Here is a 27974-nt window from a genome sequence, read left to right on the forward strand (position 1 = left end):
TTACTCAAGTCTAACCATTTTGTAGCTTCTTGAAATATCTCGCATTAAAAAGCAGTCGGAAAAGGTTGCCGTAATCACTTCTCTGTCTTCATCCACAAATATGGAAAGGAACTACCAGTTTAAATCCCATGGTTGACACAAAAAAGGTGTTTTCTTCCCCCATTTTTTATTTATCGTTCAGTAAATAAGAAGACTGGGAAAACCTGAGGTAGGGGAAGAACCGAGTCTTGCTTTGTGCCCCAAGGGCTGCTGCTGAGCTGCCGGGAAGCCGAGATGCGCAGCGGGCTTCCTGCTGCGGCTCCTGCTCCTGGCACCTGCTTCTGGCTTGGGGCTGCAGCTCCTTGGCCGAGCTCTGCCGCAGGGAAAAGGGAAGTTGTATCCGATCCTTCAGACTAACCCGGGCACTGCTCCTTCCGTCTGCAAATAGACGTCACTCCTGCTGCGCTGCCTGTGCCAACGCCTCCTCCTCCCTCTCCCAGGCCAGATTTGGGCCCGACACGTCTGCACGTGAACAGCAGAGCTGTCTTGGGGTGCCGCAGGCTGGCCCGAAGCAGAGCACTTGGCTGTGCCATTTGATTCGATCGCGCTGATGACATCTGGTTGAACTTCCCGTTTGCCGTCCTTGTTTCTAACTTTTGGCAGGGCTTTGTGGACCCATCGCAGTCGCCAGCCTTGATCTGGCCTAGAAATAAGGAGCCCAGCGCCCCGTGCACGCTCTGGGTGAGGGGCTAGGGTTAGCGTAGATCTGTCTCCGGTGCTCTTAGCAGAGAACGTCATTGCTCCGTGCAGCCTTTAGAGTGCACAGCGAGTGCTTCACAGGCATTTCCCTGGAAGTGATGACTTAAAAATCTAGAGTAAATAGAAAATCAATTAAAATGCAGCGGAGGTTTATCAGGAGGTTGGCACTCTCTTTGATCATTGATTTTTCTAGATGACAAGCATGATGCCTCTTAGTGGCCGGCCTTCAGCAGCCTTTTGACACAGGGTTGTAAGGGAAGAAAATTAAGTGGGAGAAGATGCTTAATAAGAGGATATTGGGATGGGTATAAGGACTGATTAAAAAGTAAGTGGCAGGGCAGTGCTGAGAGGGTAGGCAGGAGGTTAGTAGTGTGTTTCCTTAATAATTCTGTTAATTACCCTGGCACAAATAGCAGGTATGTGTCTGCAACACACTTAACGAGTGGGAAGCTAGAAAATGGGGTTAGCAAAAGGAAGCTGGACAAGGAGGACAAGCGTGATGGAAGCAAGGCATAATTCAGCTGTGCAGAGCACAAGCCCTTACGCTTCAGTGCCAAGGAAAAGGTTTTGTTAAATCAGGTATCATCAGCTGGGACCACCTGTGCAATGCAATCTTTAGATGAACAAGAAAAGTTATTTCCAGCTGAGATGGGGAGTTATTACTGCTGTGTTAACAGCTACTGGCAAAACCCTGTCTGGAGCATGTGTGCAATTGTTTTTTTATGGTTATTTTTCCGAAACGATTTTTGGAATCTTTTTAGCATATTTTGCACTAATTTGACCATCCTGGCCATATAGCAGGACTTAATCTTTGAAGGAAGTAGTCAAGTATTGCAGTTTTCTATCAGAAGCCTTGCTATGGCCCTGCGTGGGAACTCTCTATGCTCCATGCTGAATCCTGCACTTTGTGGAAGAAATAGAGGCAAAATATCTGTTTTCAATCTCCTGGTATTCTCCTGTGGGCATCATTAGCTTTACGTGAAAATGTTGGCTGTGCAGGCATCCGTTTGACCTTGCAAGATGAATCTTTTAGCAAATCAAGTCAGAGCAGTGAAACATTTCTACGAATGACTTTGAACATTGTTAGCTTAGTTTTGGAGGGACAGGATCAGGGATATAGCATAAAAAAGTCTGACAATTAGATGATGTTTGTTTTGAATCATAAAACCCATATATAAATCAGAGGCACAGTGCTCTGATACCTGATTTTCTTGAGAATTGTAATTTTACTTACAGGAACTGGAATAACTAAAAGTAATTCAAACTTCGCTGGAGACCCCTCTGCTTGGCCTTTCCAAAAGCTTTGGATGTCTTGTCACTTGGACTGATGGATCTGCTTTTCTTCTTGCTGTGTCCTTCCTAGAAGCCATGAGATCGTCTTTGTTCTTTTTCTTTTTTGTCTTCATCTCTGGATTTGAGCTGCCTCTGCAATGGCCTGGGCAGTACAGAGTGGTTTTGGAGAGGTGGTGGGCTGTGTGTGTTCGTTGGTTTGTTTTTTAACCCCGAGTTTCCTCGTTGGAGGTTCTCTTTCTGCTGTAGAACAGCTTAGCGCTACCCCGGTGTTATTTCTTACTTGATGTAAGAACCAGCCTGTGTAACACCATCCGTGTTGGTGTACAGAGCACGCTTTCATTCCTTCTGCTGCAGCTGGAAGGAGAGCTGGCACGCGCTTCATGAAATGGAGTTTCTTCGGCATGTCACCCCCACACATCATGTTTCACGATCTTTTATGCAGCGGTTCCCAGTGACAGAAGCAAAAAGCTGTCTGTAAACCAGGAGTTTCCATTGCTGTAAGATTTTCCTCAGTCGTTTCCGGGGGCGTGTTACTCAGCAGGTTCCCTAGGTGCAGCTGTGCAGCTCGGCTGGAGGAGGGCAGGCTTCTCGTCTGGCTCGCGCTGCTGGAGGACTCCCATCCTCTGCGGCCAAGGCTCTTCTGTGCCACCCTGCCGAAGGAGTTCCTGCCGCTGCAGGGGCTGCTCTCGGGGCAGTCTGCAGCCCTCTTCGCTCCGGATAGATACAGAACTGTGGTGGCTATTGCGTGTTTTCTTTTCCTTTCCCTATCGCACTTTGGGTCTCCCAGAGCTGCTGTAACCCAGTAACAGATCAGAAGTGGTCATTATTCAGCAGTTAGTGGTGAAAGAAGGAAGGACCTCATTTCATTCACTCCCAAACCTTGGGTCCAGCCCCTTTCATGGCAGACTTGCTGCTGATTCTGTAGTTTTATAAGCGACTCTGAAAGTAATGAAGAGAAGCAGTAAGGAGAGAAAATATTTTAGATTTCTTTTTGGTGTCTCTGGGTGTTGAAGAATTGCAAGGTGTAGTTAATCTCACCATAAATTCAGCATCTATCCTTATTCCATGTAACACTCATGTAGTTCCCCTGCATCTAGGCAGCCACACGTTTTTTATAGGCGCAGGAATATGGCAGCATGTTGCTCTTCTGGTTTTCTTTCTGCATCCTCGCTTGCAGATTTTTCCCCCCAAAACAGTGGCCTTCTCCTAATTCAGGTTACATTGTGCAGTGTGCCAGTGACAGTTCTTCGTCCGGATTAACAGGGTTGGACGTCAAAGCATTATGGTCATTGTAATTGTGTCTGGATTTCTGCGCCAGGGAGTCATCCTTGGCTTTTCTGGAGAAATCGTTTGGTATGGGAACAACGTAGGTATCGTGGTCTTCAGGAACACCAGAATGACCGTTTTAATTTCATTGTCACATCAGGTGTAGAGGCATCACAGCTTCCTTCTGCCCTACCTCATTCTTTCCAAATGCCAAGACAGATAAGCCCAGCTCCTTCCTTCATTGTTCAGTGATTGCCCTCCATTTCTCCTCTCACCGCTCGCGATGTGGTTACTCACAGACTATTTGCATTGATGCACTTCATCACTCAGCAGTCTTCAGTATGATGTATGATGACCTAATTTTTTTATTTATTTTTTGCTTAGCAATTAAATACATGGCATTTCTTATCCTTCCAGTCTGGGTGCAGAAGTGGAGACCAAATCCATGATTTGAGCATGAGTTACTGCTTTATCTGCTATCTTTGTGTTACTGAAAGAGACCAGAAAGGAAAAGTGTATGATTTAGGAACAGAGTAAGCATAAAGTCTTTCTGTAGTATCATGTTTTCTACAGTTAATGACAGATTTTTTTAAAAAACTTTTTTATTTCCATATCAAACTTTTCTAGAAGAGTTTCTGACCCCTGACCTGGGATTCTGGTAGAAGAGTCCTCGCACCAGTTCAGTGTCTGTCTTGCTGGTTCTGTAAGAGATTAGTCAAAGCAGGGTAGAAAGATGACTTGAATTGTGTGCAGTTAGGGTGCATGTTATATCCTATTCCTTCCTATTGATCTGTAAGCTGTTCCATTGGCTTTCTTTCTGTTTCCTGCTGCTTTCTTGCTTCGTTATTGAAGGGAGGATTCAGACCTATACAGGTAATTTTAACTCCTGGTTCTGCATGGCATAAGTGTCTCTTTATCACTTGTATCATTATTCTGTTAGTGAATGCGTTAATGTCTGATGCACACATTACCAACTGAGTTTAAAGATTATTGCCAAGACTCTGGTAACTAGAGCAAGGGCTCCAGTGCCACGAGCGCTCCATACTGTGGATGCTGATGCCTTTCCCAGCGCTTACAAGCTGAGACCTGACCACGTACCACTGGGTTGCTTGGTTTCCTGGAGCTGGTCCACTTGCGTGGGGCATCACTTCATGCAAACGTGGTAGAAGATTTTGGTGCCACCCTGGAAGAGGTTGCCACCCTTTTGGAAACAGAGCACAAGAGAAGTCACATGTCTCCATTTGTACAAAGAGCGGGCATGAGGCATCTCTTCGTAAAACCTGGATTTAGCTGTTCTGAAGTTACACCGAAACAGTTGCCTTGATGTTTTATTTCCCTGGCATATTAATAAAGGTGGCTTTTTGGCAGGCAACCCACCTTATAAAAGCATATTTGACAGAAATAATTTTTCTGACGATCGCTCCGAAAGTTGGGGTGTATAATTCAGTAGATACAAACTAATAGATAGACCTCAAAGTTTCATGTTTGCTCTTACCTTTTACAACCTGGAAAAAATTGAAGGTTATAGCATGAATTTAGTATTTACAGATAGACAGCAATTGTCCTGCAGTTTTCTGAATGTGTGGCAACCCTTTGGAAGTAGTACTGTAACTACAACATATTGTCTGCCTTTGTAATGAGACTGTAATTTTTCTCCACGAAGTTTGACCGATTCTTTGTTTTCTCTCCTCTCTCCTTCCTATGTCCCTTTCCTGCCCTAGTTTTTTCAGAGGCCTCAGATACAGCCTCCGAGAGCTACCATCCAGAACAGCAGCCCTTCCATCCGTCCTGGTGCACAAACACCGACTGCAGTGTATCAAACCAACCAACACATCATGATGGTTAATCATCTGCCAATGCCGTATCCTATGCCTCAGGGCCCCCAGTACTGTATACCACAGGTAAAAACACATTCTCCAGGCGCTTAAGAAACTGAAAAGCAACCTGTGCTTCATCTGGATTTTCTCAAGACCTGCTGCAGCATTGGGAGAGGGGGAGATAAAACTGGTAGTTGCATATTTCAATTCTGTGCTTCTTTATGAAGTATCTGTTGGTCTGAGCATGGAGGCAGTAAGAATAAATTCTTTTTAGGCTTGGCATTTTCTCAGAAACAGTGTGAAACTAAGCTCCTGGAAAATGCTATGAATGTATTTAAATTGACTTAATAGCTCCACAGTTACTCTAAAACCTTGGACCTTATAAAAACATGATATTACTGAAAGCAGGAGGATGACTTGTCATTGTTAAGGAGTTTGATAATCTGATCTTTATTGATTTTTGAGGGCTCAATTACAGTTTTTGTATGTAACAGCATGTCATTGCTCAACTCTTTGTAAACTGATGGTTATTTTTTTCTTCCTAGTATCGACACAGTGGCCCTCCATATGTTGGGCCCCCACAGCAGTATCCTGTTCAGCCACCAGGGCCAGGCCCCTTTTATCCAGGACCAGGTCCTGGAGAATTTCCCAATGCCTACGGTAAGTTCTGGTTGGAGATTTCCTGTACGTATTTCCTGGGCGTGGTTTTCTCTTGTCAAGTTGAAGATTTATAATACCAAACTGGATTAGCATTTGTTTGAACTTCATAGAGCTGCTTGATTTGGTTGTGTCACAGCCCTTATTATTCAATCCTGAAAAATTCACAGTAACGGAGTTTCGTTTGTATGAATGCTCAAGGAAAGGCTGTAACTTGTAGAGCTACCCATAATCACACGTGAATAAGAATAGTGGCTATTTATTATTCCCTGCTAAATCATTATTATGTATTAAGGTATCGTGCATACAACTGGCAGCCCTGGTTACCGCTGGTTTCCCTCAATATGTGCATGGCAACAGAGCATTTAACATTTCTTGTTCCTGTGTTCCCTGTTTGGCATTTAGAAAGGGAAAAGAACAAACCATCTGGCTTAATTCACTGGTCTTATGCTGCAAAGAACAAGTTAGTCCAGTGAAAGAGTTTGTAACCCGTACGCAGGCTGATGTTTGCCCTTTCAAGACACGGTTCCTAGTTTCACCTCTTCTCAAGCAAAGAGCTCTACCGACAGTGGTTGCCCACAGTAGCTGTGTGCTGTGGTTGTTCGTTACGCTATATTCAATATATTTGACTCCCTTCCTCAGGTAATCAGGTTCAAAGGCACCCCTAAAAATTGAGGGGTGATCTGTCCAGTGTTGAGCATCCCTTCCATCTGCATCTTGCCTCCTTGCGGTCCTTGCCTCCTGCGGGACCTCACAACTGCCTCTCATTTGGGTTCCATTGAGTAGACCCCATGCGTCAGTGGGAGACTCTCCTTAGGTGTCCTGTGACACCTCTTCTCTTGGCAGACGTCTTTTTATGTAGAAGTAATTAAGCCCTTAGTTACTTCCCTTGTGCTGCCGTGTACGATGCATATCATACTTACATCACAGTCCCCTGTAAGGTTTTCTGTAGGATCTGTCTTTCAGTTGTCATTTAAGATAAATCAGCTCCTGTAAGCTCTGTTTCAATGAGCTGCAGAAACAGGTATCTTGCAGTAATGTGTATCACTTTTTTTTTTAATTTGTCTTGCCTTGCTTATGTGTGGGAACATTTGAAAAATCCCCAGGATGATTCTAGTAATCACCCCCATGTGCTTTTTTTTAAAGGGTTTTCACTTCTCAGTATCAAACTTGAGGTATTTGGTTCAGTCTGATTGCTAGCTGCCCACACAAATTCTGTAGCCTGTTGGGGTCGACATGTTACCAACTTTCCTTGCAGCTTTAGCTGTTGGCATTTCTGAGCATTAGAAGTGAATGATTGCCGGCTGAACAATGACGACCGTGTACAGTTTGGCAGAATTGCATGTTTGCTCTTCACAAATTCAGATTTATTTTAAAGGGGAGAAGAGCTCCAGTTGCCTCCCTACTTAGCATTTTGAAAGGTCATGAGTCTTTTTATTTATTTTTTTTTAATTTGGAATATATAGAGCTAGTGGGACTACTTCAAAAGATATTCATGAAGTCTTCAAAGATTTCAGTTTCTGAACGAGTGGAGAGAGAGCAATTATGAGGCAGTTAGTTCCTGTTTGCTTACCTAGACAGATAAAGAGAAGAAATATTTCAATGGCTGCTTAAATCTGATCCACTAAATGAGGAAATTGCCTACATATTCATCATTTAAAGTTCTTCTTCCGTTCCAGGTCTGCTTTCTTACTTTCTGCTCACTTAGTGCAGTTTGTCTGTCTTCACTTCTGTAATTTGGAAAAGGTTCCCTTCTGGTTCCTTTCCACTCCTGGAACTGCCTGGTTTCTTGCACAGCAGCTTGTAATCTTTTAGCCCCAGCTTGCTTTCAGGTTGCTGTGTCTGCAGAGCGTCAGTGGGCGAAGCTGGAGGCTGGGTTTGATGTCTGGATTGCAGCCCTGCCTCACGCAGAGCGTTTTCCAGGCAGGGAAGGTTTAGCCAAGGAAGAGAGGGTGATTGCAGGTTTGCTTGCACTCATCCACCTTTTCCTCCTGTTGCTCCCTTGCTATTTATATAGGGCTGAAAATATTCTGTCTCTCACCAGGTGTCTAAGCGTGGTGCCGCTCACAGCACTGGGAGATAACTAAATGCAGAGTACTGGCGTGGATGGTGCTGCTGGCAGCGGCCTTTCCCTTAAACCTCGGGACTTTGCAGCAAGTGTGTAGTATAGCATGGTACAGCGTGGCTGCTGGGCATCAAACTCACTGCAGTGTGACAGGCTGTAAAGGAAGTGATAAGGAAAAATACTGCAGAAGACAAAACATACTAAGATGAAAAGTACTTATTTTTCCTAAACTATATCTCAGTTTTGTAATTTATTGTTCTCTCATATATCAGTCAGCTTCTGATACATTGGGAAGACCTTGAAATGATGAATGAAATGATTGTGTGAAATGAACACCGACCTGAAAAGGATCAATATGTGGGGCAGAGAGCAAAGAATGTTGCACTGAAAAATGCTCGACTTGTTGCCACAGAAGCTGTGTTTCTTCCCAGAAGTTACTCTTCCTTTTTGGGGTTTGCTTTTTCAAAGTACTTTTCATAAACGAAGAGTTCTGCCTTGAGTTACGCTGTTGGTCTCTCTCTCACATGGATCGTGTTACAGCTGTCTTATTAGATCTGGTTTCTAGGAAACTAGAAATGAGGAAAATTAACATACTGCAGGGCTCCCAGGCTTGCTCGTGTCCTCTCATGTTACCCAAACTCGTGTTGTACACCTGGCCAGCTTGGCCAAAGCATTAGTCGGAAGAGTTTGAGGCTGCGCAGCTTCAGGAGAGAACAGGGATGCTGATGGAGGTTTTGCACCCTGAGGCCAAGGCAGATCTGAAGTCACGCTGCTTGCCACGAAGTTCAAAATGAAAAGATGATCGAGTCATTTGGACTACCTTGATTGCAGTGTCTGGGAGTGAAGTAATGCGGCGGGCTGAGCTTTTAGCAGTGCAGTGTCAGTGCCTTCCAATGCTTTCTGCTTTCAACTACGTGCCTGCTATTTCAGGGGAGAAAAGTTCTTGTTCTGGGCAGGGAGGGAGAAAGCCTGCTCTGAGCTTTTGCTTTCTCGCTGACAGCTTGAGGAGTGCATCCTTTGAAGTTGCAAGTCAGATTGTGCTGCGCTGGGTTTGTTTGCTTTCTTGGATTTCACCATTTGCTTGAGATAGTAGTAACCTCTTTTGGTTATAATGTTCCCAAAGATGTCAGCACAATACAGATTTTCATTCCCATTTAAAGGTTAGTTCAGCTGAAGAATAAATCAGATTACTTGAGAGGCAAGTGAAAGCAGGCAGTCCATCTAGCATCCATGCTTAGGAAAAAAAAAGGGCACTACAAGTTTGCCTATATCTAGTAGTACGTAGACAAGAGACAGCTCTGCTGTGCCACTTCTATTTATGTCTGGCACATCTTGAAAGAACTCAGTCATTTTGAGCCTGTCTTTCTCCATAAAGAAAAGAAAATGAAACTGTTGGATATTATGAATGTAATCAACAATGCAGTGTAATTTTGCAATAATAACCATGGTCATGCTTTTTTGTGTTGCAGCATGAGAAGAACATTGCTTGTAATTACATTTTCTCGCTATGCTTTAAAATAAGTTACCGTTGACCTTGCAAATTCTTTGTAATGGTTCGACTGAATTTCTCTACAAAGGGGGGGAAAAAAAAACCTTACCTGTTTTACAGTCCAAGGAGTCCAAGGATGGACAACTTCTTTTTTTCATGTCTTTGTGATTTCAACAGACTCTCAGAAACTGATGCGCGTGATGAGGAAAAAATGAAGTAGTAACTTAATCACTTGTCTTGCTGGAGCAACAGCTCTGTTTAAGTGGAAGTGAGGAAGAGCAAGACACAGACTGGGTTCCAGTTGGATGGTAGAAGTTCTGTTTTTTCAGAAGAAGGGAGGGAGGAGTAGGTGGACAGTTTTACTGTCATGCTTGGTTTTCTTTCATTAACAGACTAACTGGATTTCTCTTGTTTCTGTGTTGTTCTTTCCCAGGAACACCTTTCTACCCAAGTCAGCCAGTTTATCAGTCAGCACCCATCATAGTGCCTACACAGCAGCAGCAGCCTCCACCAGCTAAAAGAGAGAAAAAAACGGTAAGGGATCTTCATTGAATGATAAGTCCTCTCTTGAGAATTGTCCCAGTTGTAATTAATGAAAATTTTAGCTTAAAAGTGGGCTTTATCTTCACAGAGAGGCTCTTACCTTTCACTCCTAAGTTTTATTAAACATTGCACAATGCTGCAATGATGTCTTACTTTCAGTTTTCTATGGGAACTTGCTGCTCTGTGTTTTGAAATGTCTCAGCCAGTCAGAAATGAAAATACTTTTGCTGGTTTTGTAACAAACACAAATGAAAGCAGCAGCATCTCCGTAAGCCAGAGGGTCCTCATCTGCTTGTGCTGCTGTTTTACCAAAGAGCCAAGTGGGAAAGAACAAACTCAGATCAGTTTGCGAGACTGTTGGAAATTGGTTCAAATTGACAAAAAAGAAACTGTTCAATATTGTGCCATTGGAAAATGTAGAAAAGCAGCACTAGCAAGCTGGGGACGGATTTACAGAGCTTGAAGGAACCTGAACATGTGATGCTATGAAAGTGGGCAGAGATTTGGAGACCACATTTCCTCTCTTCCTAGTTCACTGGTCAGAATTCATGAGACAGACTGATGGAATGTAAACCTTTTTGTAGGTGGATGATGGTAGGGAATAGTAAAGACATAGTGGGTAAATGTAATGTTTAAACTGAAAAAAAAAATAGGGGAGGACTTAAACTTGCGAATGAATAGTTGATTCTGAATGAGTGAAAGGGAAATAATTTATTAATTTTACGTCAGTGTGTGTGTTACAGTGGATTGAAAACATCTAAAGAACTGTTTCCTGGCCAAAAAAAAAAAAAAAGTGGGGAGAATTTGTACATGTTTCAAAAAACAGATTACTTGTATCTCTTGTATCTTGATTTTTGAAGATGAGCTGAGATGATGCTTGATCTGGAAAGCTGGAAAAGCTGAACAACGTGTTAGCTGGGCTTTCAAGAAAAGCCTTTCTTGTAGCTGCTGTCATCAAAGGGTGATGCAACTCTTTTGCTACCTCTTCACCGTCCTCTTCAGTCCTGAGGAGTCTCTTTTCAGCATCCAAGACATGACATGGCCAGATCATTGATACCATTTGAAGTGCAGAGATGTTCAGAAACACTCAGCTGTGGTTAAGACAGTTTAATGCCCAGAAAGCTAAGTTCTTTGAAGCAGAAAAGCAAAGGCTTTTAAAAATGCCTTTAAAAATGCTTTTGTCTGGATGTACTTTTTCAGTTTGCTAATATGTTACAAATGAAAAAATAAGAGAGAAATTAAAGAAAAATGAAGCATGTAGCTGTACACACATCTGCATGCACTGTTAGCTGAGTACTACAAACTTTCAGGGAGGGAAAACATGTTTTAATGACATTGACAAGAGGAGAAGAGGGTAGGAATTCCTGCCAGCTCTTAAGTCCTCATTGCTGTGATCACCTAGATGTTTTAGTGGAAGAACACAAGTCTCTTTTTACTCTATCAAAAGTAAGAGGTGACCACATCTTGTCAACACCCGAAGTACTGTGTGTGTACTTATTTGTCTTCCCAACCCAAAGAGTCGAGAATACATTGCACAATACTGAAGTTGATAAATCACAAAGCCCTCCTGCAGCTAGCAACTGTGTCAGCTGCCAATGGAATAAAGCCACCACAGTTTCCTGACATTCCTGCTCTCGGAAGGATTATGCCTCCAGGTTTACTTGTGGTTAGTGTGTTCTGCTTGGTACAACAGGGACTTCTGCCTGCGTTTTACAGAGCGCTCAACCAAGAGGTTCTGAGGTTAACAGACGCGAATGATAGCGCTGTCTTCAAGTTTGTGGAAATCCACAGTTTTTATATTGAAGATGACTTCCACTAAAACTCTGTTCCAAATAAATTAACCCACACAGGTTGACTGGTTCCCATGCTCGGGGACATAGTGGTTCAAGTGTTTGTTGAGGGTTCGAGTGAGCATGTTCTCAAATGTTTTATTCGGGATGATATTTTTCCTTCCCTTTTTGGGACTATGAAGATGCGCCGATAATAAACTTGTTTCCTAAACGTTGATGCGTTTCATAGGACTTTCGTTCGTTCTTGCACTTTCCTTTCTTTGGCTCTGTAGTTCTGTTTGTTTGTTTTCTGTTTGGCTGGCGTGATTTTTCTCAGCGTGGAAGGTGAAAACAAAGAACTGATTTGCTTTCTCTGTATACCAGCAGCTGGGTTGGCAAGGTCACTGAATTTCATATCAGGGCAGTATGTTTTTGTTCTGCTTTTTGTTTTTATCCTGCACTTTCCACTAACTGGCAAGCTTACTTCTATAGCTAAACCGTCCACTAAATTTAACAAGTTTCACTAGACTTATTTTCCAAAAGTAGAGACCACATTCTGAATGAAAGGGTCACGTACTGCAAGGCACATATTTAAAATTGTTCCACAGTTGCTTTAGATCTGAGAGAATTTGAAGAGGTGCACATATTTAGAACTGACTGGTATAGTTGATGAGCATTTTGATTAAATTAGGTTTTAAGATTAAGGGATGACATACCATGCATTTCAAGTTGCTGAAACAAACCACGTTGCAGTGTTCCTGCAGAGCATCAGCTCAGTCCAGGGCATCTCATACTGAGTGTAATGGAAATAAGTTCTGTCCATGCTTCCCCTCCATAAGCCCCAAGGACAACGTGTAATGGGAGGACTTGTCTGAAATATTTCTACATTCAATCCCATAGATCCGGATCCGGGATCCAAACCAGGGGGGCAAAGATATAACAGAAGAAATAATGTCCGGAGGGGGCAGCAGGAACCCAACGCCCCCCATCATGAGACCCACTTCCACACCTACTCCACCTCAGGTAACAAAGTGGCCAAGTAGCCCTCTCCCAGTGATGTCTGCTTTGCTTTGCTGTTTGTTAGAGCCAATTCCACCACCAACTGCCTCACTCACCTGGATGGTCTTTTCTTTAGTTGTCCATGTTCTTCAATGATTTTGTTTTCTAAGTTTGGTCATTTGTATCAGCCTGTAGCTTGTAAAATGTAGAGCTGCGATGCTGCTACGAGTTCCCCTCCCCTGCTTTTGTATCAGCAGTAGTTTTTAAAGCTGGTGAAGGCTTTCTGGAGGAGTCAGTATGTCTGTGAGAAATGTGGTGTTTCCATTAGTGTCTTGTGCACCAGAGGAGCATCCATATCATGCATGTGATTGATTATATATTTTAAATGGCATTGCTGTCCATACTACCGTCTTTCTGCTTTAGTAGTCTTGTTTTAGAGTAACCAGAATTACTGTAGCTCAGGACATTTATCAGAGAACTTCCAGATTTGGGCTCTCTGTGTTCAGCTTTAAAAAGGGAAAGATAAAGAGAAAATAAAAGGCATTTTTTCTGACTTAAGAAAAAGCATAAATATCCCAAACTGATATTTTCCATAGTTCATAACTCTCTTCAAAAATTCTTGTCACACACCTTTGAGTTTCTGACCTCTTCTAAGCCTCTGTATCCTGCTTCACCCGAGAAGTCCACATGTGATGTCTGACAATTAAACTGAGTGGAAATCCAGGTCTGTTTTAGTCCTTTTTGACTCAGGACCAAAAGAGCACTCTCAGACTTGCGGGCAAGCAGTCCTGACATGAACATAAGTCCACCTTGATGTTAATTGCTGGGTCTGAAAGTGGCTGCGTTATCTTATCAGGAAATGATTTCTCTCCTTTGACCAACTCTTCCACACCTGCAGAAGGAGGAGATGATGTCTCCTTGGTCTCCCCATGGCGTCAGAGATGGAGAGGAGGCACATGGCAGCTGCTGCCCTCTTCCCAGCAGCCAGCTTGGTGTAGCTGCCGTTTGTTTCGTATGTAATCTCCCAAAAGAAGGGTTCTTCCAAGGGGAGGTGGTGCTAAGCCACGAGCTGCTCAGCTTAAATGTTTGTGAACAGAGGGAGAAAAAGAAGCTGAACTCTACAGTTTGGCATAGGCCTTGGAAGTTGACAGTGTTTTATTGGAGGTTATTGTCTGCTGCCCAGGGGCCTGATATAAAGACCATAAATATCAGTAAAGTTCTGCATGTGATGGGTGGGCTTTGGGTCAGAGCCTGGCTGAGGCGCAGTTTCCTCTTTGTCCAAGCTCTTCACTGTTTAATGTCAGAAACCAGTTTTTGCTTTTTTTTTTTTTTGTGTGTGTGAAACAATTGTTCCTGGGCTGAAATCTTACCCCCCACACGCACATCCTGTGTTCAGGATAGCTTTTCTGCTGACTGTCCTGTGCTGAGGAAAATGCACAGGCCTGTTCTGAGACACCCATTGCATGCGTGAGAGGTTACAGCTGAGCCAGTGAGGATCAACTGAGGACTGGGATCACTGAGATGAATTAAGAGCCTGGTCTGCAGAACTCCCCTCCGAGACAAATAGAATAGCTACAGCTTTTGGCCGTTCCCCCAATTCAATCAAATCCTTTTATCACATGAAGGCATCACCATTAGCTTTGGGTCACCTGCTTTCTCCTCCTGGTCTCCGTCAGGGGCAAGCAGCAGCAAGGCGCCGTGCTCGAGCATTTCCCAGCTGGCTGGTTGTGCAGCGAGGTCTGCAGGGCTCGAGTGGAATAAGCCTTTTTCTGTCAGAGAGTGGTCTGGTGATTTGTTGACCCCAGCTGGAAAGGGAGAGAGCAGAGGGCTGGTTATGTATAGAGTTGATTGTACTTCTTTCCAAGCATTTTCCGTGAGAGAAGATCCCAGTAATAAAAAATGTTTGAATGGTGGTGAGACCTTCTTCCCATTACTTCATGCTAAATGATTTACCCCATTAGAAGTGTGGAAGGGTTGAAAACAGCCAAGGTTTCAGATTGTGTTTATGTGTGGTGCAGCTAATGCAGGCACTTACTGGATCACTTTTGCATTCAGAAAGCTATTTTAAGATACTATAATTAAGTCAAACAGGACAAAATAAATGCTTTTCTAGAGGAGGTTAATAAGCATGAATTTTTTATCAGCTGTAATTTGTATGCAGAGCACACCAGTGATGTCCAATCATCTGCTGTAAGTAAGGTATGCAAATATTTTATTGTTTCATATCCAGACTTTGTTTTGATTAGGTACTTGGAACCACTTTTGTTAATCACAGAAGAGCTCTGAAACAGAGCTCACCAGTAAAAGTTCATTAGTGCAGCATAACTGAAAATTTAAGCCCACTTAAGCCAGGAAATTCAAAGTTATTGTCCCAACAGTGTCTATAATTCATTTCTCTTAAGCAAGTCTAGTATCTTGGATGCAATTAGATGGTGCTTAGTGTATGCCTTAATACGTATGTTCAGTGGCTGAATTCCAGTAGCTGTGGATAACTTTGAACTGTCTAAAATCAGGAAATTTAAATATTCAGCCATGGCTTTGCTCAAAACTTTTTAGGACTTTTTGTATTCCCCTTCCTCAGCTGCTAAAAGCTGTGAACAATCAGTGTGAGATTCACATGAAAAAGAAATACCTGCATGTTGAAACACTCAGAATTTGAGGCAGCTCCTGGAAGAGGTGCATGGGAGGTGTTGCTGCTGCCCCGTTCCCCCAGGCCTTCCAACCAAACCGTGCACGAGGCGGTTTTGGATGAGAATGCATCTGGAGAACATTCTGGGTTTGCATTTTGAGTCTCAGGGCTTGAAGAAGTGTCATCTAATCGAAGTGGCTCCCTGCATGATGATGTTTATGGTGGTTTTTATTATTATTATTATTATTCTAGACTCTAGTAACACTTACTTTACACTGACTGCCAGTATCTGATTCTGTAAGCACATTACTTAAGCACCACAATCACAGAAAGAAAAACTTGCTCAAGAAGTGCATGGAAGCCACTGCTGTAGGACCCGTCCCTGTCAGAAATGTAATACTTTGTAAAAAGAAGCCATTTTACAATAACAAGGGCTGTTGTGTCTACAGAAACCAATGGAAATTTTAACTGACCCAAAATGTTGATAACACAAGCAGTAGATTAAATACGGAACATCAAAAAACACGGGGCTTGTCCAAAGCATGAGCAGCGCTGCCAAGACTCGCGTTGTGCGGTTTAGCCATTTCTGTCCTTTTCTCATCTCCCGCTTTGTTTTGTAGTCAGCATCGCTGACCGAGGCGTGCTTTCGCTGGAGGCTTTCCAGCACTTTCGTAGTGGTTCCCCAAGCCCCTGTGCAGCTCTGTATGTTGACCAGTGAGCCGTCCCCAAAAATTGTAGATTCCCCCCCCAACCCAGGGAAGTGGCTGATGGACATGTGCGGCTGCTCTGCGTTCTCTTGTCCGTGAGAAGATGAATTTCCCTTTTTTCGCCAGGATTTTTCTGAGGTTTAGTTGCTGAAATGCTTTAAAGCTCCTGCATAAGAGAAATGGAGATACTATTTATACATTTCTAGCACTATGCTATTTTTCACACTAATTTTTTTGCCATGAAGATATATAAAAACCAGGACCACATACAGAATTTGGCTACAGTATTTGCTCGGCGCTGACTCACACAGAAGATCACCTTTTAAAGAGCAAGAAGTGCTCTTATTTTCCTGGCAAACCTCTTCCAAGTATTGGTGAGTTTGTCACATTTTGCGTTTTTCTTGGTCTACGGGCCATGGTAGGATAGAATAACAGAGCCAGTCTTTTAGCGCCATAAATCACGAGAGCAGTTTTGAGTGGTATTTTTCCTAGAAAGTCTCTAAATGCTCCATTTTGAAGCTGAGAGCCCATAGGGGTCATTAATTACGTACCATTTTTATTGCTTTGCAGTATGGTTCCCACAAAATGAATATTTTCCAAAGTTCTTAAGCAAGCTTGTTTACTGACCCAAGGAGCTTCAAGGCTTACAGGTTTCTTGCTCACTGGTTTCATTTGGTTCCTGCAATTCTTATCACATTCTCCTTTTTCCCTATTGATTTTGTCCATACATTTTCATAGCATGAAACTAATGATCCACTGAGGGTGAAGGGAAAGTGTTCTTGAAATCCACTTGTTTGTAAAAGCTGTGTTTTGTTTGGCTAACTTTGGGTTTGGCTGAACGTACAGATGCAATTCTTCATTCATCATCCAGCCAATCTCATCAGGCTCATTCCTGGAAGAGGAGCAGTCCCATAAAAAAGTTTAAACCCTTCACTTCACTTACTTAGGTCTTCTATTTTTTTCCAGATGTGCTTTTGCACAGTCCTTCTTTACCTTTCTGTTGCCTGAAATGGTGAAAAATGATGTATTGAAGATAATTCTCTTTATTGTGCGTTGTTCAGATGTGGTAGCTGACGAAGATGGAAATGGGAGTCCCATGAAAAGGAGCAGATTGCCAGAGAGTTTCCTTTTGAGGGAAATAAGTTCTACATGGTTTTTTGATACCTGGTCTTAAAGAAGGAATTAGATGCCCATGCCTTTGGCATTGTGCTTTTATCTTGATTGTTTTAAAATTCCCATTTCTGTAAATGTTCTGCCAGCATGGGTTTGTAGCTAGATAAGGAGAAGCACCTGTAAAAAGCTGGATGGATTTTCATTTTTGGATTATAAAAGTTATCAGTTTTCTTTGCATGGTCCCTGATTGAAGGGGATTTTACAAATGTAAATAGTTGACTTCCTAGTCTGTGTTCACTGTAATGTGCGCAAGTGCTTTACCTGTAAGTCTGAGTGAGTTTGGTGTAGTTGCTTGGTCTTACACAAGCTCTGTGTTAGATTCTGAGATGAGAGAAGGTGGGGTTTTGTGTGTTGTTTTTTTTTTCTTTTCTCAAACCTTCACGTACATAAGTGAAGTCATCATTTGTCCCATTAATGCTGGAGGGAGAGTTAAAATACTCGGTCTCTGCAACAGGCTGTAGCTTTTTCAGTCTCGTCGCTGGTCTTGCAGATCATTTTTATTTATAGAATATATACAAAATTAATTGGGAACCAGGTATACCTCCTCTAGTTTTGATTAATGCAGAGTTGTTTTTTATTCTGAGTATTACCCAGCAGGTATCATCTGTAAGTCTGTGGAAGGCATTAGGTGTTTTTTTCATACCAGCAGCACAGGTATCCTCAACCTGGGTGATGTTCCTAGTGTGACAGTAAATAATAGTATGCGAATGCATGTAGATAGATGTATATTATAAACTATTCGTGCATACATACACACCTTAGCTATATTTAAGCATACGCATTTGTGCGTGTATGTATCTGCAGATGTTGCTGGGTATTTGAACCAGCAGAGTTTGTAGTCCATCAGCGTGAGCAGCTTTTGTGCTCAGCAGAATCACGCCTTGTGGCAGTTGTACTAATATCTGCAGTTTCAACCCGCTGTTTTCCGATGTTTTGCTCAAAGAATATCAGCCCTTTGAACTAGCTGATCAGCCGAGAATGGAGCTGAGCCCAGAAAGCACGCTGAAGCTACAGGGAGGTCCCGGAGACCCTTGGTACATACCTGACTTTTCGCAGACTGCTCAGAGGAGCATTGCTGCTGCTCTTGGAAGAAGCGTTAGGAGAATGAAGTGTATTAATAACCGTGCTGTCTTTTTCTTGCCGTTGTTAACAGTAATCGTCTCTTTTTCCCCCTTTCCTGCTGCCTTTTCCTCCCTCCCTTTCCCATGTACTTTTTGAATCGGTCTGTGTATCTTTTCTCTTTTTTTTCCCTGCCTTTTGTTTTTCTTTTCTATCCCACACTATTCTTGTCTCCCTACTTGCTTGCTTGTGTTCCATGTTGCTAGTTTTTATGTTCGCACGCTCATTATCACCCTTTTTTGTACTTCAAATCCCAGCAGCTGTCCAGCCAGGTCCCAGAGCACAGCCCTGTGGTTTATGGGCCTGTGGAGAACACCCATCTCGCTGCCAGCACCCCTGTCACTGCGGCTAGCAACCCGAAGCAAGGTTTGTTGATGGATATTTCCTCCATGCTTATTTTTAGTCATTTTTCTCCTTTCTAGTTGTAGTTGGAATATTTTTGGCATGAAGACAAGCAGGGTAGCAGTCAGCAGCAATAGGAGGGGAGGGACTTCTTTTCCTCCAGTGGAACATTTAACAATGTGTTGCTAAGGGAATTAATTGAAATTTGCCAATGTGAAACTGGTTAAAAGTAATTGTATTAGAGCTTATATGTCCTAAACATTGTTTCAGAGCACTGAGAAGTGTGAACCTCCTCTAACCCACACGCCATCCTTCAGAAACAAGTGTGTTGTCAGTAAAATGCTCATAGCCAGGGAGACTTTCTATCATTTGAACAATTTATCAGCCATAGCAATGACATGTAACCAGAACAACGCGTGGCTCATCCAGAGCTGTTTGTGTATCTTGTCCTACAGGACACAGGAGAAATTAATTAGAACAAATGTTATTGTGTAAAATGTCTCATAAATGGCTTACTAAATTTTGCTGACTTCAGTGTTAAACAAAAAGAAAAGAACACAGAAAAAATTTCTTTAAGTGATTACATTTCATTCTCATACCTAAGAATACCTATGTGAAGGGAGATATTTAACTGTCTGTTTAAAGACAAGGTGTCCCGGGAGGGAAGGTGGTGTGTGCCAACTCTCTTCCTACACTGAAATTTCATAGCCATCTAAGAGCCATTAAAAAGCTTTAGTTAATGTGTATGCTGCCGTCGTGTTACCGGACTTGGTGTTGTAACACAGAGTTGACATTCCTGTTTGCTTCCCATTTATTCACTGCATCGCAGCATTTGGGGTTTCTGCCTAGAGCAATGTGTACATGAAAGTTGAGAGGTGCCATCTTCTACTCGCGAGCATTTCTCATAAACTTCAAGCCTGCTGAGATTTTTCAGAGTGTTTGCTGGAAGGAAACTAAACCTCAGAGAAACATAGCTCTGAAAGGAGGAAAGAAGCTGCCTCTAACACTTCAGATGCCACAGACCCAGATAACAGCGTGGTCACTGTTTGACATCGAGTGAGGGGAAATATCCCTGAGGCCGGTCTCTGTTGAATTATAAAATTTAATGACAATGTTGCTGTCTTATAGCCATAGTGTGGACTTCAGGGCTTTTCTTCAGTGAAAACCGCTCACAGATACATCTCTAGATTGGGGCTGTTCCTGGAAATGAATCACGGGGACACTTGGGAGATGCCTGGTCCCATCTCCCACTTGACTATCGCCAGCCGCGGCTTTGGCTAGCCAAGTCCCTGTAAGCCTTCAGGGACGGAAACTTTGCAAGTTCATTTCCTCTGCTTCTGCAGATCTTTGTGCAAAAAGAAGTCTCTGTCGTCTCAGCAAGGTGTAGGTAGATGTAACGCACACAAAATGAGTGCCCTAGCCAAACTCAGCTTGCAGGCGCTCTGACACGTTGCTGCTCAGCTCCAGCACAGCCATGATGCAGGTGCCAAAATGCATTTACCCCTTTGAGCAAATTGACACGGAACCATAAAATGCAGCACATTACACCAGCTCCATCACAGGATTTCAGCTCTGAGTATGAGAGCTTGTTTCCAGGACAAGCCAGTCCTCTCCCCACCCCACCCCCCTTCTCCTTCTATGCGCTTTCGTTTAACTTAATCCAACTGTAAGTTAACTGGAAGTAAGTGGTCTTTATTTATTTAGTTACACAGGTCTGGCTATACTGGTTTAAATATAAATCAGGACTTTAACTGGGATTTAACACTGCTGAGCTTTCCTGTGTTTATCTCCATTACATCCCAGAAAGATTCAAACATTTGTTCCAGTCCAAAAATTGCTAAAGAGCGCATTTATGTAAGCATTGCAGAGAAGGAACGAGCACTAAAATAACACCGTCGGAATTCGGGTGGGGGAGAGCAGTGTGAAGCAGGGGGGTCACAGGCAGCGTGTTAGAGGTGAAGGTAGTTTAGATGCCATTGCAATTACTGATGTAAACAGAGCTAGTGGCCTGCGGGACACATCAACAAATATATGCCGAGGTAACAGAATCGCGTCTTCATTCATTCGCTTTGTACCCAACGTTGGGTTTTTTAGTTCCAGAATCAGAGCAGTCACAGATAGGGTCGCATAGCAAAGAAATCGGGCGTTTATTAAAACCAGTATTAGTGCGTCCCACGGGCCCCCTTCACTGTGTTCGCTCTGTGGATCAGATCCTCCCTGGTGCCCTTCACCTTGGGTACTCGTTTGCATCAGTTGAAACTTGGTATAAAGTTGCCATTCTAATTTTGTGATATTCAGTGATCGTTTGACAGTTATTTATAACTGCGTGCAGCACTTGGCCGATTCACTGGCTTTCGGATCAGGAGCAGAGCACGTGTGCCGTGCAGGCAGCCCCAGCCTCTGCTGTTCCCTCTGCCAGTATCTGCAGTCCCTGTTATTTTTGTGTTTAAGCCATTAGCACGGCTGCTGAATTTGGGATTGTGCTGCGTTTAAAATGCTTGGGTTTTCTTTAAAAAGATGAGCAGCCTGCAGCCTGCATTTGTGGCTTTTGAAAGCAGTTCCTGGCTTCTCGGGCTCCCAAGTTCATAGCAGTTTGGAGGAATGCAGCAGAGGCACGCCTTTGTGGCTCTGGAGTCCTGGAAGCGTTGTTCGGGGGCAAGCAGTTGTCATTCCTGCAGGTGCCCTGGTGTGTATGCCTCGACAGGGCTGCAGCATGCAAGGATATAGCTGGAGAAATTAGGTCAAGCTGATGGCAGAGCACAGAGGAGCCTGGCTTCAGACCTTGGCTGGTGCCAAAGTTGTAATGGGGTATAATCGTGCATGACACCAGAGCCGCCCGCTTCTGCTCAGCCTGGGAGATAGCACAGGTTCAGTGCGATGTTTGGAGGATTATTTATTTTTTAAACCTCCCTTTCCAAATTCTGAAATGTATCAGACAAGGAGAATGCATAACAGGGTTTGCGGGAAGTAAATTAATGTTAGATCCCAAAGTTTGAAAAACTTGAGGCTTACACAATGAGCCAGTAAGGTGCACTCCAAAACTGCCTGCAAAGCCAGCATCAGTACCGCCTTGCAAGTGTTTGCAACAGGACGAAAGACGGAAAAATGGCAGCAGGCCCAACAATTATTTTCAGATAAGCACCATGAAGTAGGAATGAGTTCCTGAATCCAGCAAAACCTTCTCGTCCACCAGTCTCAGCAGCCTTTGCCACCGCGACCACCCGGCAGCCCAGCTCCCTCTCTTGCTTTGATGTCTCTGCATGGAGGAGATTGCAAGCATCTGTCCTGCTGAGTTTTTTTAAAAGTATTTCTAAAATCTTTTCCTCTTGTGTTCCTCCTGCTTTTCTGCAACTGGGATCGAGCCTCTCTGCATCCAGGCTCCCTTCCAGCCCCACACTTCTCCCAAACTGGTTTAGAAAGACAGACAAAGCCACCACTAAAGGACCTCTTGCAGTCTGGTCTGGAAGCAGAACCTGCGGAGCTACAGGGACAGAGTAATTTTGCAAGATTTGCATTTTTCTGAAGGTTTAAAAAAAAAAAACATTGGTGCAAACTTTTCTCCTGAACTGCCTAGTGTTTCCAGTAAGTACTTTCTAAATATCATGTGAGGGAACGATCTTGGCATATTTAGGAAAAGTAAGGGATCTGATTCAATTTTGATGAATTGCATTGATTTTTGTTTTGCCTTCCCAACTGTATGTTGTTTCATGTGACCGTTTCTGTAATGGCTGGCAGGGATGAATATTCCTTGGCCGGAACATGGAGATTTGTTCTCTGTGATGGTAGTTCAAGTTAAGATTTACTTTTCATCAGCCAAATTTGCTCATCATTCTTCTGAATTCTTCCCTCAAATTACTTCTCTCTTTGAATTTTGCACACACAACCTGTATCTGGTAGCTAAAGTACTCCCCAGATCAGGTGTAGTTTGAAGAAAGTGTGCTTAAACCACTGTTTCTTAAATGCAGTTGTATATTTTTGCTGTGTTTTTATCCCTTGGAATGTTTTTCTAGACACTTCAAATGAGGTTTTTTTTTCTTTTTGTGAGCAATCTCATTTGACTCAAGGGAGAGAATATCCAGGCAGTTGTTTATAGCGAGCTGTAAATGTCAAGAATGCTCCATGAGTTTTCTGCAAAGGATGTTCCAGAAATTGGAGGTGACGCATTTTCTTCTCTAAACCAGTTCTAAGGTCCTTTTTCTTACATGGAGCCTTCAGAATCGAAATCAGCTGTTGGGATACGTCCTTCCATCTTTTTTTTTTTTCATGTCATCCTCATCCAAAGCCATCTCCCTGCATGCCTCATTACGTTGATAAACTACCACTTTGGCCGTGGTCCTGGCTGCTTCCAGCTGCCAACAGCCCCGGCAGAGCTCCGAAGTTCTTCGTGGCACCAGCTGTTCCTGAGGACAGGGCCTGGTGCTCCAAGCAGTTTCGGACGGGCTCTCCTCCAAAAGCCCTCTCCCTTCGGAGGCTCTGCTGAAAAAGCCCCAAATGGGAAGCCCACAGAGCTGGAAGAGACCAACTGAAGCTGCGCCTGTTCAGTTCTACCTGAATTTGGATGATTTGGGTTTTCTCCTGGCCTTTGATCTCCTAACCTGAGGCTTTGTGCCTCCGGATTTCCCAGAATTGCTTTTTTGCTGTCCTGGCATCGTCCCAAAGAAGTTCCCCATCGTTTCAGTGCTCGGAAAGCCCTGGGGCACAGCTCCCTCCCTGGAGGCAGGAAAAGCTGACCTCCTCCTAACCAGGGTTGGAAACGGGACCACTGGGTCCCTGCCACCTTTGTGACTGACTGGTAGCTGTCTCGGCGGGCTGGCTGAGCTGTAGCACTGGGACACTTTCCTGAACAGATCTTACAATCTTGAAGAAAGATCTTACAATCTGCATCTTGTAGTCAAATTAGAGGTGGCAGAGGTTGCAGCAACTTTTAGAGTCTTGGCTCGTGCTTCCTTCAAAAGGAGTGGGGCTGCATATTTTAAATGAAGTTGTGGCAGACTTTTGGGAGCTGCATGATGTGCATGGCAGGGACTGTATCACAAAGTCTATTGCTAATTACAGGATAAGTACGGGGACTTCTCTGTGCACGGTATTTTCCCATCCTTAGGGTTTGGTTTGATACAGGTGCATTTTTCACTGTGCTTTTCCAACCCTGCTTGACATCTCTAGAGCGCAAACATTGAAAGGTAACTAACGGTGCTGTTCTTTGGTGGCGGCTCTGCTTAAACCCCATTTTGTTTCTGCTCTCTTTGGAAAAGATAATTTTTCCCTGCTGAAATTCAGAACACAAAAAGGGGGATTGTGCCCTTTAGTCTGGCATGCTGAAGGGGGATGGAGTTTAGAAATAACAAGTGAAAAATAAACTAACTGTATCTCGCGTGTTAGTATTGATGTGACACGTGGCATCCATCAGTCATGGGGCAATTTCCCCATTTTAGAAGGGAGAGCACTGTTGCAGAGAGAACTTGCAGGTTGCTGGATGCTCTCGCCAGTGCCTCTGTTTGCGTGTGTTTTGGCACATGAGTTCACCCAGGTCTCATTGTTATGACCCCATGCTCCTTTGAGGCAGAATCCAACTGATTTTTGTCTTCTGTAATTTCTGTCAAGAAAAATTCTGTTTTCAGCAGCAGAGTGTCTGCAAAAAATCCGTGCTTTGCATTGTGCTTACGTGCCTTTTCTGTGAAGAATCGCCATTTACTGCAAAGCCTACATTCAGAAAAATACCAGTGGCCACTGCATTTCCAGATTTCCAAGCTGCAGGTTGCCTGGGCTCTTCCTTTAGATGCAGAGATTGGCTTCAGGTGCCTCTGGTTTCTTCCTGGAGCCTTCTTGAAAGCAGTCAGAAGGCAGGCAAGGGGATCCAAGGGAAGGAGGTTAGATACCGCGAAGGAAAGTGGAATTGACCTGTTTGTAACACTGGCTTTTTTTTTTCTTTCCCAGAAGAGAAGCCAAAACCAGATCCAGTATTAAAACCGTCTTCTCCAGTCCTCAGACCAGAACCTACTGTGGAGAAAAAAGATCAAGCTGGCCAGACAACCGAGGCCGCCCCAGTGGAAACCCCACCAGAGCTTCCTCTTGCTCCGTCGCCAACCCCAGCCGCTCCCATCGCAGTCGTTCCTGCTGCTGCTGTCGTCACCGTTTCTAGTAAACCCGCATTCACAGCTGACTCAGAGGAGAGATGTGAACTCGCTTCCCCAAAAGAGGAGGCAATGCCTATATCTAATGCCACACCCTGCACGGACACATCAGACCCTTCGCCAGCAGAAGAGGCTGATGCTGAGGTGTGCAAGGAGCCTAGTAGTGTAGCATCTAGTGATATTCCAGTGACTGCTAGTACTAATCTAATTAATGAATTGAATGGAGTTAGTGAAAAAGTAACTGCTACAGAGAGCGTAGTAGATGTAGCCCAGCCGGAAGTTGCGCCATTGACTGCTGAGTTGGAGACACCAGAAGCACCTCCAGCAGAAGTGGAAAGTGTGCCAGCTTCCAGTGCTCCTCACACTGCTCCCTCTCCTCCTCCAACCCCTCCTCCAACCCCTCCTCCTCCTCCTCCTCCTATTTCTGTTGCTGCTGCTGTTACCACTACAACTCCTTCTCCACCTCCTCTTCCATCTCCTAGTGCCCTCCCTGTTGTTCAGGGAGATTTAGAAGGAGAGGAGAGCACAAGAACTACTCTTAATGAAGAGGTAAAAGATACTGAAACGAAGGAAGAGACAGAAGCAGATGGGCAACTGGAGGAGAATACAGAGGCTCAGAGTTTAAACTCTAGCAAGAGTCCTGTCCCAGGTAAGCGTTTGGCACCATGGTTGTGTGCGGTAAACTTACAGACGAAGGGGCCTTTGGGGTTATTTTTCTATCAGATGTTTCTGTTTGTATCTGCCCCCAAATTCTGATTCTGCCACATGACCGTTGTTCTGATGTAAAATGCTAATCTTTGTTTGTAGAGGAAAAAAAAAATGATAATCAAGAGGTAGCCAACTTTGCACGTGCATCCTAGGGTTGGCTGGGTTCATGTAAGCTGCATTTTGCTTTCATGGGGTCATAGGGCAACATTCCCAAGCACTGTTAGCAGGATAGTTGAAAAGATACCACTCATGTTCTCTCCGAGATCAGCCAGTTGGTTCGATGACCTGTTGCTTCACATTTATCAGCCTGCTGCTAAACCAGCTTTAACACTCAGCCCTTGAACTCCTCTGGGTGAACCTTCTGAGCCAGCAGGTTCTGGAAACCTGTGGGGTTGGTTTTATCCAACTACAAAAATGTGTCATGGTGTTACCAGAAGTAGGTAAATGAAACGGCCCACAATGCTTCAGTCATTTGAAAGAGCTTTTAAGTGTCACACACCTACAGCTGCTCAGCCTTAATTAATGATGCATCTGTTTTTCTTCCACAAAAGTAACACGTAAGCAAAAATCTCTCCTTCTCCTAGCTAGGCTCGGCTGTTCGCCTCATTTCACGGTGCTTGAACTTCTCAGAAAACCAAGGTACTCAGGTTTGGGAGGCATAAGGACTTGTTATGAGTTACTAAAAAGTGAAGTTTCTCTAGTTGCCTTTTAAAACATAGGCTACTTCTCTCAATGTCATTATTTGTCTTTGCTTTCAGTGTCCTGTCACGTCGCCGTGTTAGCGTTCAGTGGGTTAATTCAGACAACCTGTTTTTATTTGCTGCATTTCCTATAGAAAAGTGCTTTTTTTCAGGACTTCCTGGAAATGAAACTGTGGAAAAGAGGTTAAATCAATCAATTACTTGTATTTAGCTGCTTGAGAGAGTATAATGGTGGCTATTATGCATGCCAGCAGTGTTAAGCCATTTAAATGTATCGCATCTTTCACACCCTGTTCTGCAGTCCTTTCAGAGCCCTGAAGCTGAGGTTGTTTATTTAAATATCCTTTGAATTTAAAACTGATGGAGTTTGGACAAGAAAGGCAGGAGAAACAGTAGCCTTTTCTTTAAAAAAAAATGACATTTAAAATGCTTTCCTGTAATTTCGTTCTTTTGAACGCTTACAGCCTCGCAGTTTTAGGGAGGGATTCGGTTCTCGGAGCAGGCGCGACTCCCGTGCGGACTTGGCGAGGCCGGGGCACGTCTGTGCCTTGTGCCGGGCGAGCTCGGGGTGGCTCGGTCCTTGAGGTCTTCCTCTCACGGTGGCTGCTTCGGGAAGCATTTCCCCCAGATGCAGCTTCTTGCCTTCAGAAGTTCGGTCTGCGCGCGTTTGTTTATACGTTTGTTCTTTCATAAGCACATGGTGGAAGCGTAATGGCACCGATAGCTTCTGTTACTGTGCTCCGTTATGGGCTGAATTAAATGAAAAGCTGAGGTTGGCCTGGCTCCATGTTTGTGTAATGCTGCACAGGATCAATGCGCTGGATCTTGCTGACCCAGTATCTTAAATAGAATCCAGTACCTAGAAAAGATCAGAAAGATCCCTTCACTATACCAAGCATAGTGGTTTGGGGTTTTTTTTTCTGTTAATCTCTTTTCTCTTTCTATTTTACTCGGGTCATTTTGCTCCTCTCGCACTTACTGATCTTCAATCTGAAATACTTCATAACCCAAATTAATTTCCTTACGAAGCAGAGAAATGGGCCTCTTTGTGTAAAGAAGGTTTCACACAGCCAGGTTCCAGCTTGCAACGTTATTGCTTGCTTTATAGTGTCCTGTGGTTTAAATTAAAAAAAAAAAAAAAGTGCAGCGTTTGGGGTTTTTAATTATGTAGAAGATTAATTTTAATGCTCTAATATCATTAGACCAGACAGCATGCATTAGCCAATACATTGGCTTTTGCAACACGGAAACAAACATTTCTCAAGTCGCATGAAATATCACTCATATCGCTCAAGACTGATTACTAGTAGAAGTTCTGTACTTGAAGGAAAGCAAAATACTCTCCATGTCGGGATTTTGTGCTTTGCCCATCCTGTAATGAAGCATAACTGTATTGCATTTCCCTGCCAACCTTTTTTGGGCAATAATTTTACAATTCTTTCTTGGAGAGAGGAAGAGAAATTTAAATAACGTAACCTGAAGGTGACTGCTAATGCAGGCATCCTTCTAGGCAGAATGAGGAATTACACGTCTCTGCCAGTACACTGGAAAATACAGACGCTGAACTTCAGAAGCAAGGAGGAAAGGCTGTATTTTTTTTTCCCTTGGACTAAAGGCTGAGTCTTTTTTTCTATGATCTCTGGAGATAAGATAGAAATTGGAATGAGGGAAACTTCTCAAACACGTGCTGGTAAGCATGAGCTCTGTGACTTTTAGCAATATTTCTTTGGTGTTTTCAGAAGTGTGTGCTTATTACAGAGCAGTTTGTTAGCTACAAATCATACTGCTTTATTCCCTTTAATGGTAGCTGATCTGATTTGACTGGGAC

The 27974-nt window shown here is 43.6% G+C and overlaps 1 protein-coding gene across 21 annotated transcripts in view; it reads left to right on the plus strand.

The window, feature by feature from the left end:
* The window catches only part of EIF4G3 (eukaryotic translation initiation factor 4 gamma 3), a 153779-nt gene that overhangs the window by 80622 nt on the left and 45183 nt on the right, over positions 1-27974 (plus strand). For 7 of the 21 annotated variants that reach the window (XM_080564324.1, XM_080564338.1, XM_080564344.1 and 4 more), the window contains 7 exons: positions 4150-4170; positions 5019-5198; positions 5660-5774; positions 9759-9859; positions 12538-12660; positions 18522-18630; positions 24541-25386. In XM_080564324.1, the coding sequence (XP_080420450.1) occupies positions 4150-4170; positions 5019-5198; positions 5660-5774; positions 9759-9859; positions 12538-12660; positions 18522-18630; positions 24541-25386 (1495 nt within the window). The remainder of the gene's footprint in view (positions 1-4149; positions 4171-5018; positions 5199-5659; positions 5775-9758; positions 9860-12537; positions 12661-18521; positions 18631-24540; positions 25387-27974) is intronic. The other 14 variants (XM_080564339.1, XM_080564343.1, XM_080564329.1 and 11 more) reach the window with 3 other exon arrangements.

This window comes from Anser brachyrhynchus (assembly GCF_964034855.1).
Source record: "Anser brachyrhynchus genome assembly, chromosome: 21".
Lineage (NCBI taxonomy): Eukaryota > Metazoa > Chordata > Aves > Anseriformes > Anatidae > Anser > Anser brachyrhynchus.